At 45.9% G+C, this 23,095-nt stretch overlaps 1 protein-coding gene across 2 annotated transcripts in view; it reads right to left on the bottom strand.

Annotated features, from left to right (window-relative positions):
• Positions 1-7,461: 7,461 nt before the first annotated feature.
• LOC144121983 (uncharacterized) overlaps positions 7,462-23,095 on the bottom strand; it is a 56,145-nt gene continuing 40,511 nt past the window's right edge. Inside the window, exons 11-14 of one of the 2 annotated variants that reach the window (XM_077655460.1) lie at positions 19,364-19,437; positions 17,398-17,626; positions 13,916-14,018; positions 7,462-9,019 (exon numbers count right to left, since the gene is read on the bottom strand). In XM_077655460.1, coding sequence (XP_077511586.1) covers positions 8,662-9,019; positions 13,916-14,018; positions 17,398-17,626; positions 19,364-19,437 — 764 coding nt within the window. In that variant the 3' untranslated portion in view covers positions 7,462-8,661. The remainder of the gene's footprint in view (positions 9,020-13,915; positions 14,019-17,397; positions 17,627-19,363; positions 19,438-23,095) is intronic. The other variant, XM_077655461.1, reaches the window with a different exon arrangement.

Below are 23,095 nucleotides of genomic sequence, written 5' to 3'. Positions count from 1 at the left end.
GTGAACGTGGCTATAGTGAATTGCATCTGAACCATATGAAAATTAAGAGTGTCGTATGTAAAGGTGCCAGCGGCGTCGGCAACCACCCATCGACCGCAATAATAGGAGCTGGCACACATGACCTGCTGAATTTTAATGCGAAATCGTTTTATGAACCACTGAGTGGAAAAAACCGGCGCCGTGCGTCCGATGGCGTTGGTTGAGTGCGATGGTGCCGTTGCGAGTATGATGTGATGCTCAGGAGAGAATCATAAGAGCAGTACTGATTAACGGTGCGTAGGTAATGAGTGAAGGAGTAGTGACTGCTAATTAGTGGCTGTTAATTGCTTAAGTGCAATTGGCGAATAAAAACGGCCAGAACGCCAGTGCACTGAATGCAAATTAAATTGTTAGTACTTGAGTTGGAGAAGTCACTGTTGTGACCCCTAATCAGTGAATAAAACGGCTAGAAATGCTCCCTAAAAAAGGACCAAATGGTAGTACCTAATTAACAACACATAATTAGTGAGAAGTAAATAGTGAATTAAATGAACAAAATGCTCCGAATTTAATCAAATGAAATGTACTTGAGCTAATGGTAGTAAAGGACTAAATAGTGACAATTAATTACCAACCCTTTATTATTGAAAAGTAACTAATGAATGAGCGGACTTGAACTGCAGGCCACTGTGCACTGATGACCAAATTTTGGGAGTGGCCCGGCCCAAATTTGGGTGCGACCATCCCGAAATGGGCGTCGTCCATTATACTTCAATATAACGACACTATGATTGCCAAAAATGCTATCTGAACTGCTAGATGGGCAAAAGCGATTAGCCCGTGACATAGCCGACCTAAAGTCGTTCCAGCAAACTGTCGACGAGCGTTTCGAACGTCTCGATTCTCGTGTGACTGCGCTTGAGTCTTCACCACCAAAAATGTACGGCATCTTACGTGCTCAATTTGATTTCTTGACTGTTGCTGTGGCGCAGCTAAGTAAAAAAAATGACCTGGAAAATGCAACCTTTGTCCGCAGAGTTTCGAGACTGATTTATTTTCTTCCCTGGAAATAATTCCCCAAAACAAATGTTGGTTCGTATGTGTAGCGCCATATTTTCGTTATAACCTGAGCTATTTATGTCAATTGCTGTGGTAGCCGCTAGATAACACTACATGTAGAAAAATACGCTGTCACTAGTCGTTTGCGCAGTCTACTGTGAGTGAATGTAGAGAGATGGACGTCCACCTAGAAGAGCGTGTAAAGATAAAATTCTGTGTGAAGCTTGGCAAGACAGCCACAGAGACGTATGAGCTCCTTCGTGACGCTTACAGCAACGAGACATTATCGCGGGCGCGAGTTTTCGAGTGGCACAAGAGGTTCGTTCCGGGGAGAACGTCGTTGGAAGACGATACAAGGCAGGTGCGCCCTTCAACCTCACGGCATTAAAACAACGTGGCTCGGATCAGAGAAATCGTGCAGCAATATCGCACAATTACTGTCCGCATGCTATGAGATGCTCTCGACATTAGTAAGACAACATGCCACCAAATTTTGCGTGAGAACTTGGGGAAACGAAAGCTGAATGCCAGATTTGCGCCGCACTTCCTCACACACGACAAGATGGACACGCGGGCATCAGTGAGCGCTGATTTACTCTCCGAGGCAGAAAAGGATGCTGCATTCGTCGACAGCATCATTGCTGAATACGGAACATGGTGTTTTCAATACAATCCTCAAACAAAAAGGCACAGCGCCGAATGGCGGTCCACAAGCTCTCCGGCTTCGAGAAAGGTGCGGCGACAGAAGACCAAAACAAAGACGACGCAGCAGGAGTTTGTCCCACAAGGGCCGACGGTGAATCAGGAGTTGCATATCGTCGTGTTCCAACACACGCGAGATGCACTGCTACGCCGTCGCCATGACTTCTGGGCATCTGGACAATGGAGGCTTCTTCATGATAACGCAAGGTCACACACTGCTCTCAGCTTGACAAAATTTCTCGCTAAGCACAGCATTACTGCACTTCCCGATCCGCCATACTCGCCTGACCTCTCCTCATGTGATTTTTTCATTTTTCCTCGTGTGAAGAGAGCACTTAAGGCCGCTGGATGGGGAGCATGAAGGCCATTCAAAACGCCACGACAACGGAGCTGACAGCCCTGTCAAAAAAATCGTTTTCCAACTGTTTCCAAGACCTCGAGAAGCGTTGGAAGCTGTGTATCGACTGCAATGGAGACTATTTCGAAGGGGTGCTGCACAAATGATTTCGATGTTAAACGTATTTTTTTAATGGACTCAGTCTCGGAACTTTTACAGACAAAGGTTGTAGATCTCGTCGCAATAGCTTAGTCTTATATGGCATCCCAGAAGACCCAAATGAGGATGGGGAGAACTTATTAAACAAAGTGTCAAATGTCATTTCAGAGAAATTGTCGATCCAATGCCCAAGAATCGAACTATGTGATAGGCTTGGTGGGGTACGCGAGGACCCTCCGCGTCCTGTTATTCTGAGAATTTTGGACTACTCCGAGAAAATAACCATACTAAAGGGCTTATACAAATTTAAACACAATGACTGCCACGCAACCGAAGACTTCTGCTTTAAAATTTGTGCACTCCGAAAAAAATTTGGGAAGCGTCCCAGGTGTATCGCGACAATGGCTCTGAGGTGAAGCTTTGCTTCAATTACATTCTCATCGATATATCTCGGTACGTCTGGAACGCTGATAAGGATGTCCTTGAGAAGGACCACAGGCAGTCCCCCAAACGCACCGCCCGACATTCTACTACGCCTTCTGTTTGACTTCCTAAGGCATGAAAAGCTCTCGATTATGAATATTAACGCTAGAAGTATTATAAACCAGAAACGTGGCTTCACAATGGCGTCCATGATTCAGAATTCACTCCCCTAGGCTACGTGGTGATACGAGCGGATCGACAGGATAGCAAAGGTGGAGGGGTCGCTCTTATCATCCGAGCTGACATTAAGGTATTTTCTTCTTTGCACAAGAGATACCTTAATAATAATAATAATAATTGGTTTTTTGGGGGAAAGGAAATGGCGCAGTATCTGTCTCATATATCGATGGACACCTGAACCGCGCCGTAAGGGAAGGGATAAGAGAGGGAGTGAAAGAAGAAAGGAAGAATTAGGTGCCGTAGTGGAGGGCTCCGGAATAATTTCGACCACCTGGGGATCTTTAACGTGCCCTGACATCGCACAGCACACGGGCGCCTTAGCGTTTTTACTCCATAAAAACGCAGCCGCCGCGGTCGGGTTCGAACCCGGGAACTCCGGATCAGTAGTCGAGCGCCCTAACCACTGAGCCACCGCGGCGGGTTCGGGTTCGAAGCCCTGAGATACCTTCGGCGTGGCCGTTTTCATGGTTGGCACCCCTGTACTTGTACGTACATACGCCTTCTGGTCAAGCCAGATCAAGCCAAGCCACACCGGAGGTTGTGGACGGAGGAAGGAAAATAAGCTTCCATGGAAGGAAAGGCGAGATTTTTTTTTACGTTTAGCGATAGATTAAGGTTTTGTTGTCACGAAAAACAAAGTTGCAAGGCTTATAGAAACATCATATAAAAGAAGCAAGAACGATGAGCAATGCCGCTCGTCAGTTGTTTTTGTAGAATCTGTTTTTCTTTGCACTACTGATACGTTCGCGCCATTTTCAGCTCACTCTAATTAGTGATCCGGGCAAAAGATTTTAGAATTTTAGTGCCGTTCACCGTTTAACATGGTGAGGACGAACGAGCGGCAGTTCCGCCGGGAAAGAAAACGGGTTGTTGATGCATGCCTCCAGCTGGTAAAATGTGCTCGAATTGGCCGTGGAACAGTCTATTTCGCATAAATGGAACACGTCGCAAATAGCATTGTCCGCCGCCACCTCGGAAACTACATCGTGCGAGTGTGGACCGGGGTCGACAAATAGGCGCTTCTTAAGCGGTTTGGGAGCAGTAATTGCGGAAGTGACTGGCGCATCGGCATCGGACAGTGACAATGCGACAGGTATTCCTGGCGCGCACATTGAGGTGGATTTTCACTCTGCGCTGCAAAACATCCTTCAAAATGCTGGGCTTGAACGTTATTAGGCATCGTCATCAAGAGCAGCGGTTGGATATGCGAATCGGACAAATTTGTCACCCTGTGCATGTAGCTCTTTGGGGGAAAAAATCCAGATCAGTGGCGTGTGTCTGTTAGGTTTCTAGTTTGTTCATTTGTCTGGCAGCATCATGATGAGGGTCGCAGTCAGTTTTTTTGCACAGTAATTTACCTTTATATGCTCTGCATGTACCTGTGAGCATGTGTAAATTTTATTTGAGTATTGGAGATGCGTGCTGTCATGAGTGCTTTTCTTTTTCACAGGCTGTGAAGCAAAGCTTTCCAGAAAAAAATTTCATCGAAAGTATCGTTAAGGTTTGGCTGTGGAATTCAGCAGAGAAGCCCCGGAAGCGACATTTGAAAGCTGTGCAGCATATGCAGTTGATGGTAAGTTGTATTTGAATTATTGTAGAAGCAGAAGCGTTATGTGTGTTACTGTTACAGTGCACAAGTGTGCTGAAAAGGATTGTGCAGGCATTAAAGACTTTTCGTTGTAGTCTTTAGAGATACACTATTTGTTTTAATATGATATTGCTGCCATCGCCTGTTTGTTTGCGTTCACCATAATTGCTATTAGTCATCTAATCCAGTCACCTTCTATTAGTAACTAACTAATCAATTATCTTGAGTATAAAAAATAATTGTGCTGCTAATTTTTCATTAACACCAAAAATAAAAGAACCCCCATGCTGGCCTTGCTGTTGGTGAATGTTGGCTTCCTTCATATGTGCCCTACTTCAGGGCACAAGTGAGAGGGACTCTTTCCATGTACAGGCTTATTTACTTCATACAAGGTATTTGCGCTGTACATCATCACCATCACCCTAACTACACCCACTGCAGGACAAAGGCCTCTCCCATGTCTCTCCAATTAACCCTGCCTTGTGACAGCTGCAGCCACCTTATTCTGGCAAACTTAATCTCATCCGCCCACCTAACTTTCGGCAATTCCCTGCCACGCTTGCCTTCTCTTGTTATCCAGTGCATTACCCTCAACCACCATCAGTTATCATGCCTTTGATTTACATGCCCTGCCCAAGCCCATTTTGTCTGATTTCTACTAGGATGTCATTAACCCTATTTGCTTCCACACCAATTCGCTCTCTTCCTTTACGTCCCTTAACATTACACTTATCATTTTCCTTTTCATAGCTAGCTGTTTTGTCCTTAACTTAAGCTGTAGTAGAACTTTCTGCCGGGCTAGTTGGTACATATCTATTAAACAGCGTGTGCTAAGAGGACGTACACAGGAAACGTTCCTCTGTCTCCAAGTTTCCTGTGCAAGTCCTGTTAGCGCATGCTGTTTAATAGAATTAATAATTAAAGCTGAACCCTTTTTCGTTAGCACCACATTTCTGCCCCATAGGTGAGCACTGGTAAGATACAGCTTGAGGGATATTGGTAAACTGCTATTCATGATCTGAGAGGACCGGCCAAATGCGCTCCACCTCATTTTTATTCTTCTAGCTATGGTTTGCATTTGAGCTTTCACTGTGCTGTACAGTGGAAGGTCAAATGCGATTTGATGCATTTCAAGTGAAAGCATTGACTACTGGAGAGAATTTCCAGCACTTTGACCTAACCTATTGTTCCACATGCAGCACACTATTCAGAGCACGATATAGTTCTTGTTAGCAAAAAGAACTGCTTGCATGAAAGCACCCAAATTGTCCGAATAAAGCATAAGGTTCCAGAGTGTACTTATGTTGGTTTGAAGGTGCACTGTTTTTACCTTAATTTATTTTTTGAGGCCTAGCCCAAGAGTTTGACTTCTCTGAATAGCCTCAAGAAAAGGAGTCTCTGACTGCACAGAACGATTGTAAAGAGTGTGGCAATAAATTATTTCAACTCTGTACTTTTGTTTGCTCCTCTTCCTTCCTGTTTTTATTCTCATGCTGAACTGGTGTACATTACGCCAGTTACTGTTTCTCAGAGCTGCTATACTTGAGGACAACTTTCTGGCACTGATGTGGAAACGGGAGGTAAATTTTTAACAGCTTGTGCCCCTTGGGTGCAGTTTCCACTGAAGTGTTGTACAATCTTGTCCTCGAGTATAAAAGCTGTTAAGCAACACTGAGCACTTCCAGCAGCACGTGCAGTTTGGTACACCTCATATGGCTTGCAGATATGAACTACACACGCCACTGAGCACCGAATGAAGCAATTAAGATCACCAATATAATGCCCCAAACATGTACTAAAAAGTCGCTTTTGCACTTGTCAGGATGTCCTGATTATGTCCCGAGGTCATACAAATGTCCTGAAAATGCACTATAAAAGGCCTGGGGTGCCCTTTTGAGGATGTTCTCAAAACGTACTGAGGCCGGACAAAATGACTTGTTGAGACCTTTTCGAGGATCAATGAACGACATCCTGAGGACAACCAAAAATCCCAGTGGTGGCAACCTGGGTACATTTCCAGGATGCCTCAGCATTGCCTGGGGTCCATCAAAATCAACACACAACCTTAGTCGAATCTTCAAGCACGCTAAAAACGATGAGAAGATACAAGACATCTACATTACTGGAGACTTTAATGCACCCAACACCTCAAGAAAATATTCAGGGTGTAACAACGCCTGAAAAATAAGAAATATCTTAGCGCGTAAGCACTAATCCGATCGGTATCTACGCGCACAAAATCATCCGTTGTCTGCTTGCATAGTCTTCTCGAGTAGTGCGTTCGCATGGTCTGTTCGCACAGTCTGTCCGCATTGTCTGTGCGTTTTTGTCTGCTCGCATAGTCTGCGTTGTCTGTGCGTTTTTCATGTGTATTATGGTAACATGACATGCCAAGTGCTTGGGTACCATTGCAGTGTGTAACATATGCACCAATATATGTCCAATAGTGTTATTAGTTGTGTCTTATTGCTTGTAATATGTTCTCATGTACGCCTATGAATAGTAAGCTTGATTGTGTCCAATGAGAGTGCGTACAACATATGTATAAGTGACCTTCTCTGCTTTTAATCCAGACATCTTTTATGGTTTCAATGAGAAGCTGTACGTTAACGCCCTTCAACCTGTCAGATATAGGGGCTGCAACCGTCATCAAGCTGCTAAGCAGCTGCTTTTTGTTGCTTGCCCTCGCAATTTTTTTACTCTTGCAAAAAATGCGAAATAAATCGAATTGAATTGAGATGAATTGTCTGTGCGCATTGTCTTTTCGCATCTGCCCGCCTAGCGCGATCGCTCTATCCCGCGGCCCTGGCCGCTCTTTGCCGTCTTCTACGTGGCACTAATCCGGTGGTTCTAACCCGAGAAAAATCGTCTCTTGTGTGTCCGCAGTTCACCTAGCGCGAGCGCTCCCTTCCCGCAGCACTGCCCGCTTATCGTAGTCTTCTACGCAGCAAAAATCCAGGCTTTGAGACCGATTCGAATGCAGTAAACATTCTCTGTAGCTCGTCGCCTAACAGAACACGCTTCTGCAGCCAAAGACAGCACACACACAAGCACATCTCCTTCGATAACTCCACACACGACCACGTACTCAGATCCGTTCACACCCGAAAAATGCGAGATGTGGCACCAACATGTACAATTACATACGCAGTTTCCTCTAAGGTAGGACAGGCTGCTGCAAGGTTGCGCAGTCCCTCTCCTTCCAAGTTATTATTACCTGTGGAACACCTCATGTATCGATTATATCTCCTTCTCACTCTTTATTCTATGTAAGGCAGCTATACCCTGGAAGCTATCCACAATCCCCTAACTTTCAGCTCACATTCTTCGCCGACGACATAATCCTATGGTGCGAAATGGGATGTGGAGATGTGGAGAGGACGTTCAAACAACTCCCCAGGAAGGCATGGGCCACTTACACAAAGGCGGACTCCGACCTTCAGCAGAAAAGTCGGAAATACTTGCGATGAATTGAACGCAACAACAAAAGAAAAGCAACGCTCCAATAAAACTCAGCCTTTTGGGCAAACCGATACTAAAGGTTACATGGTGCAGACTACTGGCACTTTATCATACATGACAACAACAATGCACTAACATTGCACAATATCAATAAGACTACAGCAATCTCGCGCACCCAATCCGTTGCTAATGTCATTATGGTGGGGATCAATCCCGCTAGGCTAAACATCAAGTTTCTGACCGCAGGCTTCCGGCTACACATATTAGGTTTCTGACTCTGTTTCCTATTAGCTGCATAAGCAGCAATTGGACTTCCGCATTTCAATTTAAATTCCATTCTAGTTGAACCTACTGTCTTTTCTGTCTTCTGACTTTGCACACAGCGCGAGAACCCGCGTAGGTTTTTGAGTGGACCCTTGGGCTGCCCCTTGTTAGCTACACCGGCGTTCATCGGCAGGGAAAATATTATATTGATTTCATTTTATTTGTTGTCCTTAACACTTGTTTTTTTTTAATGAACGACGCTACGCGCTCAGAAAAACTGAACTTCAAGTGCTCTAAGCACACTTTAGAACATAGAAAGGCTGACAGACGCACCTCTTAATAATAGATTGTCTGCGTCAGCACAAAATAGCGGCGAACAGTGCGCACTGAGTGCCAGAAACGGTGGTCTGCAAATCCGCCGAAGGAACGGGTCCGAGTGACAGCCTCTTTACGTGCGGCGGGCACGAAGGCTCATCGGGTGCGACGAAACCTCCACAGGGAACGCCGGCCTCCGCTTCGCTGAGCGGCGACGTTTCTTCTGAGGAGATGGAGAAGAAGACCCAGAAGGCGGAGAATCAGGAAGAGGTGGAGGCGAATGACGAGGAAGCATGTTTTGGGCCACGAATGCCGACGCCGACGGGAAGTCGCGGATAGTTGCCGCCCAGGCGGCCAACGCGCTTCGCGCTCCAGCCCCGCTCTCGTCTGGGTCGCTCTTGGACCGCGGGGCGCACTTCGTGATCATCTTGACCAGGAGGTAGTGGAGCCACATGACGTTGGTGACCGGCTCGTACGTCTCCCAGTTGTTGCTGCGAGAATAGAAGTAAGTAATTAATCACTAGCTAAACGCAGCCATACGCCAACAATGTGCACGCTAATAAGTAGGTACTCGTTTATTACAGATATTATACAGCTTGGGGGATTACCCAAACCACGAGGGTCTAATGATGCAAAAGGTGTGCATGATGGAGCTCAACCGTTCGATGAGAAACGCACTCAGAGCAGCCGGAAACCATGGCATCCATCAAATGTAAGACTATGAACTCTCCGGCAGTTTCTATGACTCACTGTAGCAACTGTATAGTGAATGAAGATGACAACATTTCGCTTTGCACTACCTGCCGTTTGCGCACCAAATCAGGTGATCTGCATGTGCCACTAATTTTGGAATAAATGCGCACATATCACTGTTACTTCATCAGTCGTCATTAGGGATTTTAAAGGTGCAAGCGCGACAAAGGCCAAACACAGCCAGAACAATTTAACTCTGTGTTATACAAGGTAAAACGGCATGCAATCATGATATGCGGTGTGTTAAAAACGAAACTAAAATTCAGTGCGAAGAGCTGGAACCAATAAATGGAATCTGAATAAATGGCCAACTCTGGAATACGCAAGCATAATTTGAATTTGGTTGAACGTGTTCAAAGATTGGCAGTAAGGCTTATATTTTCGTCTTACCAAAGAGAGCAGTCCGTATCAGAACTTTTTATAAGCACAGTTACCAACATTGGCTATTCAAGGAAAAATTGCTAGTATACAGTTTTTCGTATCAGCTTTATCATAGTATGTTCAGTCTGGATTCCAGTTTGTCCTTGGGGCCACCCGGAAGACTCACCGCGCATACTAACCATCCTTGTGCAGTTATGCCATACATGCCGAGCGTTGTCTATAAGTTTTCTTTTCTGCCTATAACTATTAAAGAACATCATAACATTGACCGACGCGTATTCGATAAAATTTGCTCGCTTGAAACCTTTGTAACCTCGAAGTGTGTTGTATTGATTGATTGTACCATTCCCACCCTGTAACATCCCGAAAGGGCCAACAGTATTTGGAAATAAATAAATTAAATGACGTAAATGCATGTGATGTTTGAGCTGAGTCAAAGAAAAAAATTGTGGTTTAGCTCTGGTTAAACCTGGAGTGACGCGATAGCTACATCTGGCCGAATAGAACGAGCTCAGTCGAATTGCAAAGTCACTCTCGCCACTCCGTTTCGCTGGGCGTTCCTTCTTCATATTCGTCCCACTTGACACGGCGCATGCGCACAGCTGTTGCGCGCCGCGCCGCCAGCAGCAGCAGCTGCTCCGGATCACGTGACCAACGGCGCCGCCACGGAGCTCAAGTGGTGCTACGTTGAAGGTTCGAAGAGGTAGCATAGTGTAACTATCGCTACAAAACTTGAGGGAACAAATAAGCTCCTCCTTAATAATGCATGACGCGATAACGTTAATGCGGTAATATTTGTTTTTTTTTTTAGAGAAAGGAAATGGCGCAGTATCTGTCTCATATATCGTTGGACACCTGAACCGCGCCGTAAGGGAAAGGATGCCCAAAAGTGCACGCTGTAACCGAGTGTCGCAAGTTTGCCTTTGTTTTGAAATAATTTCCGTGATAGGGTTCCTCGAGTCGGTGTAAATTACCGCCGTTTTATTGTTTTTTTACTTACTATATCTAGTTTCATTAGTATCCCGTACAATAGTGCACATTACACACTTCCTTTCGGGTTATAGTAATAACATCACCCTTTGAACCCTGCTACATAGCATATGGTCACTTCGCCAGTCATCTTTTCGCAACTCGGACGGACCCACAATGCGAAATTCCAAAGCGCCCTTCTGTAAACAGCACGCTACGGCTCCTCACACTTCACCGGGACAAAAATTATTGTGGGACTGTAAAAAGAATGAAAAATAAAGTGTCCCCGCCCGTGCCACTAAGTATCAGCTTCACCGGGGCAGCAGGAAAATATCGTTTCACAACTTAGTGTTGACGAAATGCTGCAATACGGTACAGCGGTCTCGGTTAGTTCGTGATTAGTGGCGACCGACGGAATGAGAATTGGTTCTTCATCCGTAGCCTTCGAGTCAGACGCTCGTAGATTGGCGGGCCATGAAGCATCTAATCTTGCAACACGCGGAACGCGGGTGTGGAGCATGATACAAACCGGAAAACTCGGCAGTCCATCAGCCAAAGGCGACCAGCCTTGTTATCAATACGCCCGCTCTATCAGCGGCTCACGATGCAAGAGCTGGATGCCAACGCGTTGCCCTTAATTACAACTTAGTTCATTCCTGTCCAACGTTGTGTTGTCCTCTCCCCGCCAGCTCGGACCCTACAGAGGCACAAAGTGGTTTGTGAAACACGGGCATTCACGCATGCACGCACACACGCGCATGCACACAGAGAGAGATAAGGCGAAGCTAAGAGAAGACGTTTACAGCGTATGCGCTCTCATCTAGCAGGCTTGTTTAGGAAAGTAAAGCGCTTGTGCGATGTGCGGAGCGTGAGAAAGAGGAATTGGGCACTCCAAAAACGCACAATTTACCTACACCGAACGACCCATGGGGGCACGCCTCGAGTGTATACTGCAAAATCGAAGTTCTCAAGGATAGACTACACCTTCATTTCATTTAGCTGAAAGAACAGGAGAACAGAAGAGCACGGAAGATCAAGTACATGGCTTCTTGTTTGTCATATACCATGTCCTTTCTGTTTCCATGTGCTTTGCAACGAAATGAAGTGAAAGCAAAGGACTACCAACTAGCCTAAATGTTAGCTCTTCTGAAGTATATTTCTTGTCTATGGGGATCGCCTTTTGCGTTTCTTCAAAGTGGCCGTGCTAGTGTTCTCTTTTTGTGTCCGGTCCTTTGCGCTAAATGAAATGAATATGACGTCAAACTTTGACTACCTCTCGTTTAGAAAGTATGAGAGAAGGTCCTTCCCGTCTCAAAGCTTTTAATAAGTCCAGCAGCCAAAGTCAGCCCAACTCGTTACCGTGCCATTTCTCCGCACCAACATCCCAGACTGATCACAGACGGGCGCTTTTTCTTCCGATGGCACAACGTGTGCAGCCGAATTACACTTTCTGGCGAAGCCTCTGTGATCCTGTACGGGTCTACCTTGTAGCCTCACTTCTCTATGCACGCCATGGTAGCGCCTGCAGATGAAGTAGTTAATCGGACTCTCTCTTCACCGGTCACTATATACGCTACGGGGCCGAGGGGCTTGGGCGTCCGCCTGAGCTGTGGAAGGTGGCTGGTTCGAAACCCACTGCCGGCAACCAACCGGCAAAATGGGTACAAGCGTCCCCCGGCCCGGCGCCCGACTTCCTTAGGGGTGTACGCTTGGAAGAAGCTCCACAAACCCCGCTGTGCCCTCCGTTGCAAAACCAGTTTTGAACACAATCAGCCTGCAAAGGTGGTTCGTGAGTAAGTTGAGAGGTCGCAACGGGTGTTGCGAGTTAGGTGAAGTTTAAATGTGTCCGCTCTGCGAGAGTTCAGCAGCTCATGGCCTTTACGCCGCCTGGAGCTTCCAACACAATCCTAGCTGCCCTTCCCTGTCGCACATACTGCAGCGCCAAATAACTCTACGTTGCAAGTGGCCTTGCTCAGTTCACCAATAGAACTCCTCAGCGCTTACCGGGAAGTTTGGATCAGACATATCGTAGGAAACATGTACACCTAACTTCGGCCTTAAAGCTGCAGTAAACACGTCAGTTCCCTTGCTGTATTTGTGTGGAGTCTTAGCAGGCACAGCGAAAGAGGCTGGCAGAAATCTGAGGGGAACAAAAGTGCCCAAAATAGCAGGTGTGACAACTGCAGCGTCATCGAATGACGCAGCTATCTTGTCCCATTCTCCCACCCATGTACTGCACTCCATTCTCAGTGGGAGCGCACTGAAGACTTCAGCTTCAGCTAAGGTGGTGCCAAGGTCTTCGAAGCGTTGGACCATTAACGGGGAACTGTAAACCTGCTGAAAATTTATACTTCAGCTTTAAGAGGTGCGGACTCAAAAATTTTCGTCCGTCGTTGCTTTTGCTTTCTAAGCTCCCGACCTGGTCAGTGTTCGCGAAAATGCATTAAAAAATGTGAGAAAGCCGTGAATGAATAATTGAATGTCATTCTTTTGGCTCAGTTTCGAGTGAAGTGAACTTTAGCGCACTGCTCCTGTGTGACGTCATACCCTAGTCCCCAAAGTGTCGACGACAACGTGGGCTCGGAAATATATGAATCCAGGCGACGTTCACCTCTTCACGCCTGTACAACTGGCCAGTTAAGTTTCGCGTCATTGGTTTTTTGGCACATAGAAGCTAAGACATCATGGATTTCGCACCGCTTGGATAACTTGCGATTGTATTTCGACTTTTGTCCAAACTGAAATGTCTCAGCTTCTTCCAAGTCAAGCTTTCAAGTCATATTAAATGACGTTCCTTAAAACAACTGTGGCTGAAAATTGGTGCCCGATATTGATCACCTAAAGAAACAAGTTAGCACTGTCTATTGACAAATCTCTGAAAATACAGTCAAAATATTGCAGTTCACATATTACACGTAACACACAGCGCACGAGACAGCCCACTGACATAACATGCGCACGAACCGGCCAAAATGGCTGCGCCCACATGGGAGAGCCGAAGCTGTTGGAAAGTATTGAAGAACCACTCTGTCACTTCTCCGATGAGCGCTTGTTCCCTAGATCAGTGGGAGGCTCCCTGACCGACTCCGACTGGAGCACACGGCTCATGCTAATTACGAGGGCCACGACAGCGTTGTAAGCCAAAGGAATCCTGGACTAAAGAACAGTGACCACCGAAGCTCTCTCTCCCCACATCCTATCCGCTAATTCTTCGCTACTGCAATAAATGTTTTACTACTGCTACTACCACTTGTTCCCGGCAGTGCATTGGGCAGAAAGCTCACCCATTGTGTTCCTGCATGGTCAGGTAGATGTCGTACTGGTAGCTTCCAGATCCCCGAAACAGTTCGTCGTCATGAGCCAGATCGGTGAAGAAGACGTCTTCACCTGCGTGCGCCGGGAAAAGGCAACCAAAGCAACTAGGAGACGGGCCTAGTCATGAAAGTCAGGTGAAGGCTCCCGGATCAGGGAGATCATCCCACACAGGACGGCAAATTGAAATCCTGAGAGGCAGTGAGTGCCTTATAGAATAGATTACGTGTTGCGAATGGTAATTTGCAAATGCGAATTTGCAAGGCATAACCACCAATGCAGGCTCACGTGCTCCAATGCACACATATATATACGCGCACGAGGAGACGTCCATTTAAAAAGCATCGTTTTGAACATACAGATTTGCGTTGCTCAGCGTCCTGTCGCACTGACATCTGACACGTGCCCCTTGTCACGTTTTCATCAAATATATGACAGCCTACAAGAACACATTACAAGACGGCACTCGCTCCAGAAGCGGAATTTATGCGCATTACACGCAAGCAGACTTTGACACGGAGCAGCGCTAAGGAGAATGTTACTGTTTATTCGTTGTTTACAGAAGGAAAGTAAATGAGTAATTAATTGGATGGGAGATAACATTACTTATAAGACAACAACTCGTCACCGTTGGCAACACAGCCCTCATCCTCTGCCTTGAAGCCATCGGTAGCAAAAGAGTTTTCGCACAGATACCTCTTAACCTCCACCACTGTCAACTTGGCACTCGTTGTATAATAGTACCGGGAAGTGTTTTGTAGATTAATTCCGTCTCCTTTGGTTACCACAGGCTATGCACGACATTATCACTTCGTGTCTACCGCGCGATAAGCGAGGAGAGTGCTTTGTACAAATGGATCTCGCGTGGCAATTTCTATGATCTTCGGAGAAGATGCACATGTCTGAGGTATCTTATCCCGAGATTTGGAACTCTATAATTGCGTAATGCCGGGGAGTATGAGCAATTACACAGAGAGTAAACGTTTGACGATTTTTTTTTCTAATTGCTGGACTAAATGAATTGCAAACATATTAAAGAAACTGCCTTTTCCAAAATATTTTCGAAACCAGGGTCAAACCGCGAGCTGCCAGATGTGCAGGAGGCTGGCTGTATGCAGTCTTGTACATATTACAGAAAATAAGTAACCGATTACAATTGCAATTGCTCCATCTGATATGTAACTGAATACACTGGTCAATTACCGCCTGAGAAAAGTAAATTCATAAGTATAGAACAATAAGTTATTACTATTGCGTTAAATTTCTTCACATTTTATTGCCATAACACAAACTTACTCAAACTACAATAAGCTAGTGCGGCTTGCTTGATATTTTTTGCATGTTGTTAACTATCAACCGGAGTTGTTTTCAAAACTGTCGCACTGATTTTGCAACGTTTCCTCGTGAAGAAATCAGCCGCTACACTGAAAAATTTTGATGCAAGCGCTGGAGGGTAAGGCGGTGTTATGCGGAAAAACACCTTGCGCACCAGCTCGAATTTGCGGTGTGCTTCAATGCCAGTTTCTACGCCCTCTACGAAGCGCCGCACTTCATTCCGGTCAGTTTATGGGTATATTTTACTTCCTTCTTGAATCGACAGCGATCAGCTCCGGTGATCAGTTTTATGTACAGAAGTCACGGAATATGTATATGCTTCTCAGTTGCTCCAGTGCAGTGCGAAATATACCTCTCAGCGATGGACCGAAAACTTAAAGAAAACTTTAATGACGTATACATGTGAGAAAGGTGTACCACTCTGTAGACGATTGCCTGCCCCGCCTTCTTACAAAAAATGCAACCTGACAGTATGGTCATTACCACTAATGAAATCCTACGTATCTCCAGCAAATTGACAGGTGGAGTCAAGGTCGCCAATGAGTTTGCTGTTGAAAACGAGATGATGTTTTTAGACGTCTTCGTTAAGCTCTCCGAGTCACATGTGGGGTGGATGTACCACCCCCGATCCAAGAAATGAGCACTACCTTTCGATAGCGTTCATTCAAAGCTAGTGGAAAAGGTGGTAGCTAGCACTCATCCTCAGGCAGATCCCAATGAATATTGCCCACACTTTTTGAGTCGAAGCTTCGATGACCAAGTGGCTCACCTAATTGGTGCTGGTTATCGAAGTGCGTTTATTTCCAGCATTTGGAAATGCTGCTCTATAAAACTACAAACAGAGCCAGAAAAGCGATCCATGAAGTGAGTGGCCAGGTTATTCTGCATTTCCTCAGGCTATTTCAAAATATTAAGATGGCGAATAGATATCAGATCAACGTGTTTTTCTCTGCCCCGTACAAGCTTGGCAAGGTCTGTGCAAAGCTTGGATTCATCAAAAGAACGAATCATACTCTGAGAAGCATGCCACCAAGTACACAAAATGCAGAAGCAAAGTTATCTATATTTATAAGATCCCATTCACCTGCCATAGTGTTTATAATAGAGAAACGGGAACGTGCTATACAGACAGGGTCTAAGAACACAACTTGAACGTAAAAAACAAATCTGGCGGTTTCTTGGCATACCATTGTAACAGCTGGAATTTTAACCGCCTTTAAAAAAATATAAATTCCTTGCATATGCCAAAGAGAAACCAGAGCGAGACATTATCCAACCAAGCGCTTCTTATTTCTAAAGTGGGAGAGAAGTGTGTCAGCACACCCTCGGTTTCACTCCTCGATAAAGAGCTGCGATTTCTGGACGGACGGGTGCAGGCTGTTTCCTTTCTGTGGAAGGTGATTCCTGCCGTCTTTTCTGTGACACTGATACTTCTTTATTACCCTTTGACTGGGATCACTTGCTTCATTTTTCACACTGCTTTGATAGAAATGGCTGTAACGGTCTACACTGGTTCCTTGTTTTCGCCTTTCTTCCTTTTTCTCTTGGCACAGCCTGGCTAAGAGAAATAAACACAGGTTATAAATAAAGGTCGCGACCCAGGTTGCCCTTCCCGAGCGACCAATCATTAATTTAACTGCGATCAACCACGCTGGCCACTGTGCTTACTATCCCTTGGACAGGTTGTGATGACTCCGCAAGGTCACTTGAACTAGGTGGCCCACCTACTTCCTTGGTTGTTTTCTGGGGACCACCTGCCGGAGCCTTGCCCGTGATTTTTTGCTCACAACGCCGACACAGGATTTTCTAGTGAACGGGGCCTTTAATGCTAACGTGTTAATAACTGATGGAGTGCCTTATGTTAGCGGAGTGGATTCCAAGAGAAGGCAAACATAGCAGTAAGGGGAAGAGAGTGCGATGAGCGGGTGAAATTAGGGTGTTTGCGGGGATGAGGTGGCAGCCGATTGCACCTCACAGGCTTAATTGGTGGGGTGTGGGAGAGGCTTTATTCCTGCTGTGAATTTTATTGGGCTCATGACGATAATAATGATCAATAACGAATGCAACGCAATGTTTTATATACACTTTTAGTCGCTGCGAAGGAAAGAAGACGCGGTACCTTTGCGCATGCGCGACAGCGTGTAGTCGATGATGGTGGCCCGGACTCCCGCCGTGGGTAGACGCACTTCCCGTCCGTACAGCAGGAATCGCACTTGCTCCTCGGAGGTGCGCTGCAAAAGCACGTTGTCGCAGTGTAGGTCCCGGTGCTCAAACTCCAGCTCAGACTCGGCCGCCGCCAGCGAGCAGCTGAGCTGCAGGAAGACGCTCTGGAACATCTCGGAACTGCCCTGCGGTGTCGGCGAAGAGTCACAGTGAAGCCCTTTGCCGGTGCTTTTTTGTACACTATACAGACTTAATAAATGACATCACTTGCCTACCAAGAATGGGTTAAGTTTCAGCACAACTCGATGCAAATAAAAGCCATCAGGAAGATCTTGCAAACAAGATGATATAAAATGAAGATCACTGAATACAAACGGCGGCGCCATTGCGGAGCTCTCCGCGAGAATAGTTTGCCCTGAGCAAGTGATTAGGGAAATTTTTTTTGACAAGTTTTTTTATGAAAACGTTTACTTTCCTGACGTGACTGCCGACCTCAATGCGTAGCGGTACGATCGAAGCTTTTCACGAACCTCTGGAATCCGCACACTTTAGGAAGCCGTTGCAGACACAAATGATATGTACTCTATATATACACAAACAGAAATGTGACGTACCCAATTTTAATTACAATAATTTCATGGAGTGCCCGAGAATGTGAGTCCCTCCCTGTCAATACGACTGAGAAGCTCGCTCTTGTAAGAAAATTTCGCCTTTGCGATTATCAGCGAGAGCACAGAACAGAAAGTGAGCCCCAGTGATGGCGAGTATACAAGAGCTAAGATTTCTGCTCCTCTTTGATAAAGCAGGGTGGCTGGAGGTGCATTTTAAGCTCAAAGTGGGAAATGTCGGAAGGAAAAAAAGTCATCAGGTACGCACTGACTCCGGGATGGTAATTTTGACGAGATTGAGAAAATTTACAGAAACGGCTTGAGTGACGAGCATGGCGTTAGAGTTCTACGCCACTTCGGCCAGGCATCTACACCACGCGCGCCGTCACAAGATCTGTGGCAAAAGCTGACGACCGTGTTTATAAGCTGGAACTATAAGCTACAAGAAAAATACTCAAAATTTAAATGGGTCTCAGGCCTGTGTGAGTGCATTGGGGGCTATGCAAGTTTGAGAGATTGAATGTGAGCGAGTTGTCGTCAACCGTTTTGAGTATGGGCGGTCGCGAACTGCTGTGAGGGAAAGCAGACGTCACTGTATGTAGACACGAAGTCTCGCAGTTTCAGTGGAAAAAGTCCTAAGGCATTGCGAGCGGGAGTAGAGTTGATTCTTGCGTAATTTTACATAATTTTAACGTTACACTAAGCAACGTTTCTTTCATAGGCATTGTTTTCATTCCACTGAAGTGAGATCCCACGAACGACCGCAAAAGCCTTTGCTGACCACAAGCAAACGATCACAACAAAATCACCAGAGCAACTTGAAGATTGCTTCCGGCCGAGTTCTATGCGCTCCCCGCGTTTGCAACAAATGTAATTTTGCAAGTTACAGCTCTAGCTAGGCTAAGAGGCACTCCAAAATCAAAGCTTGAATAGTGGGGCTCAGCGTTCCCAAGTGACACATAAGCTATGAGGGGGACGTCGTAGTAGACGGCGCCAGTTAAATTTAGACCACTTGGGTACCTTTAACCTGCGCTCAGAACGCGCAGTACAAGGGCGCCATTTCACGCTTCGCCTCCACAGAAGGGCGGCCGCCGCGGTTGGGATTGAACACGTGTCCCCGGTGGCTCAGTAGCCGAGAGCGCTAACCGCCGAGGTCAATGCAGGTTGAATAACTTTGATGGCCTAGGTTTATACTTCCCCTTGCGAGAAATGCATCTCAGTAGACACATTTGAAGCCGCCAGCAGCATAGAACTGCTTACAGTCATTATTGTCACACTTACCCTGAAAACCTATTCCCTGGCCGCGTCTCTTACCTTGAATCGATCGAGCGTTTTCCCACCGTGTTCGAGCTCGAAGAGGACGTACATCTGCGCAGCGTCAAACGCCTCTGAAAAAGTAATCGAGAACGGTGTTTTAAATTCAGTTAATTTTTTCACAGAGGTTAAAGAAGCGAGTGTTGAGCACCATTCGTGGACATGACAGTCAAGCTGAAATCAAAGAAGAGAACGGAAGAAAAAACGGACGTATGAACGAAAGAAGAAAACTGTCTTTTAGAGCGCCAGCTGCAGCCTTTACTCTTTTTTTAAAGATTTTTTAAACAGTTTAGGCAGACAACGTTCTTTCACTTTCGGACGTTACAGAAAAAGAATACCGGAGAAAAAAACCACCCAGCACTTAGCGGTCATTGTTGTTAAACTCGGTAGACATGGGACATAAGCATGCGGGGAGATTGGCCAAGGTTTGGTGGAGAATCCCAAGCACAATCACGTAAGTGCAAGGGAAAGATAGACATGAACAGGAGAAGTACAACAGCGTAATAACCCAAACTATAGAAAGAATGGAAGAAAATACAATTTTGAAGCTCCAGGAATAGAAAAAATACATGCTTGGGAAATGCGGAAGAATTTTGAATAGTTAACAATAGAACCTTTCATTTGAAATAATGTAGTCTTACGGTATCCGCAAATTGTTTTTAGCGTGTAGCCCTTGTGGCTCGCACTCAACGAGATAACAACTGGGAGTGACACAGAGGGTCCTACCCTCCAGAAAGATTACCTGCAGTTTAAACTTTGGTTAACCCTGGTGAGAAGCGAAAGCTCCCTTTGCATGCCTACGTTCACAGACGCCACACACACTGCCGAATGGATTGTCTGTAAAGCGTCGATGAAATGTACGCGTAGCCGAGTCAGACTCACCGAGTCCGATCACAAAGTGAGTCTTCTGGCGCTCCGTCTCCCTTGAAACCGACTCTGCCTCTAGTGCCGAAGTTGAAGAAACCACCGACTCTGCGTCGCTGGTTAGACGGGACGCTTCGAGATCGCACGGCTGAATCAGCAGACGAAGTTAAAAGGTCACGCGGCCTCTCGGCCAATCCTCACTTTAATCTCCACCTGCCACGGTAGGGAGGTTGCTCACAGTCCGAGGGGCAGTTGCCACGGCGGGCAGATTGTGATTGCGTCAGCAGGTCACATGACCTCCCATGTAACACTACGTGACACCTGGCCCGTGACAGCACTGATGGTGCTGTCTAGAAAACCTAGCATAGTGAAGCTTTCGCTTCAAAATATGGTCACAATAGAAGACAGGGTCAGCCTGCGTGTTGCCAACTCGTTGCCTGGAGCTGAGATCGACTTGAAGCTGGGCTAACAGGTTCTGCGTTTAGATATGCCTGCAAAGAGTGGTTAATGGCAAGAATATCACTTGCTGAGGCGAAATAAGCTCTATCGCTTGTGTATACAGAGACTCTAATGCCAGGATGAATAACGATGCCCCGAACCGGCATGTTAAAAATCAGCGGTGAGAGAACGCATTCTTGCGGCACGTCTCATGACTCAACATAGGTATTCTAACAGAAGTATCCATCTGTACACAAGGAAGATCTGTCCTTTAAAAATTCACAAACACAGGCATAAATGTAGTGCGGCGTATGTAGCTGAAAGTTTGTTAAGAAGGACAGTATGCTCAACGCTGTCGTAGGCCTTAGCAATATCGCCACCAAAGCCAAAAATTTACTTTTGTGCACCGAAAGCCAGATTCGGCCGTCTAGGTCCACATTCGCGGACCATATGGAACAGCAGCGACGAAAGCGAATCTGTGCGGAGCTGAGGCCATTCACGTCATGAGCCTCCTGAGGCGACTACACTATACTGACTGTGCGGTGGGAGGCCGGACAATTCTTATCTGCACCATGAATTTATACAGAGCCTTCCTACTGTGTGGGCTTGAGAGATATATTTGAATATTGTTATATCGCTCCTTTGCTTTTTGATAGTTCTTTCGAAGAATGCAGAAAACATAATTTATCCAATCATCTGGGCTCTGATTACAAAAAAGGCTATTTCTAGGCATCTTTTCTGCGATGATAAGCGTTTTCACACCCTTCCTTCCACTATGGAGACGGCTGTCTGGCAGGGGCTGTAGCTCACGGTGAAGACAGAGCGCTCAGTAGTATCTTGCAGAAAGAAAATCGTCCGCTGAGCTCTATCTGCTCGACTTGGGCTAAGTATGAAGGGAAGTGAAGCACACATTAAAATTCCCTAAGAAATCTTATTGACAAATTTGTGGGTTCGACCGCTTTTTCTGAAGGGAGAGGACAGGATAGCGAAAGCTATCGGAATTTCGTCACTAAAAGTGCCTGAGTCCTGTGTTGACCATGGAGATAACCCAACCCCACGAGCCTCTAACGTCAAATCGATGGCTAAATGAGGAGCTCCTCGCATAAAGGTTACTGCTCCGGCATTGCAGCAGCGCATGACATTAATAGACATGCGTGACCAAAGAAGCTGGCCAGAGGGGTCTGAGCGGCTACCCCAGACACTGTAATGCGAATTAATGTCCGCAACGAAGACTTCACTGCTTGCGCCGCTCAGTAAGCTATCTCAACGGTCTGTCCTGCGCTCGCCTATAGTAAAGTAGACGTTTGAAATATTTCCTATGAAACACTGTGGAAGGCAGATATCAACCGCCTTAAGTTCGCAGTCAGGAGGCATAAATTTCTGTAGGATAAAGGCCAGGCGAAATGCTTTTGTAAAGATCATAGTTATTAGTCCGCCACCCCTGCCGTTAATACAATCTGCTCTGAAAACGCGAGTTTTTTCATAGAAAATGATTTAAGACGAGGTAGGCATGTTTCTTGCAAAACCACTATATCTGGATTATGTTTATGAAGAAGTTCAATAATCTTTAGGCTCGCCGCAATTATTCGCCTCTTTCTTGACTTTTACTTGAGTAACAGCAGAATTTGAGGGTGAAGAAGGGCTCCTTTTGCGTCCCGCCTCCATTGAAAGGCGGCCGCTGCGGTCGGGTTCGAATCCTGGTATTCTGGCTCATTAGACGAGCGCCTTAAAGTAGTAAAGACACCTAACTTTTGGGTGCGTGGTTTCTTGTTTGTAATGATGCGTAAGCATTATATAAATGGACTACCACCTGGTATTCTCCTACGCCAACTAAATAATTTATAATCGAATTTCTTTCTCATGCTGTTTCGATTTCGGTTTCAACCACCGAATGAGGACCGTGGTATCAACGTGTGCATACAGACCACGTGAGATATGAAGAAAGTGCAACATAATCGCTGCTTCCGCATTCGTTTTCATTCCGACTCTTGAGGAAGGCTGGCTTCAGCACTGCAGTAAATTAAAAAAATGATGCAGCGATTATATGGACGTTTTACCATGCCTCACGCGACACAAAAGCACTCTTAGACGTTAGAGTTATCATTCGGCTGTTGAAAACGAAACATGAGAGAGAAAATTTGATTATAAATTATTTAGTGGTCGTAGGCGAATATCACATGGTTATTCGCGCATAGTAGCGTCTTCCGCATCATTGTAGAGAAGAAAACACGCCACCAAAATTAGGTGTCTATACTCCTTTAACCATTGAGCCACCGCGGTGGGCTTTTAGTTTGGATTGACAGGAGGAGCCAGCAAATGGCTGAGTTTTTTCACGTCATGCAAACCGTTCAACTCTCTACTACACCGGTGGACTAAAAGAACCCCCACACCTTCATTCTGAAATTCTTCTAGTATTTCCTACAGGAAAGA

This window comes from Amblyomma americanum, chromosome 2, assembly GCF_052857255.1.
Source record: "Amblyomma americanum isolate KBUSLIRL-KWMA chromosome 2, ASM5285725v1, whole genome shotgun sequence".
Taxonomy (NCBI): Eukaryota; Metazoa; Arthropoda; class Arachnida; order Ixodida; family Ixodidae; genus Amblyomma; species Amblyomma americanum.
The sequence above is the reverse complement of the archived record's forward strand: the minus strand, read 5'-3'. Positions and strand labels throughout refer to the sequence as shown.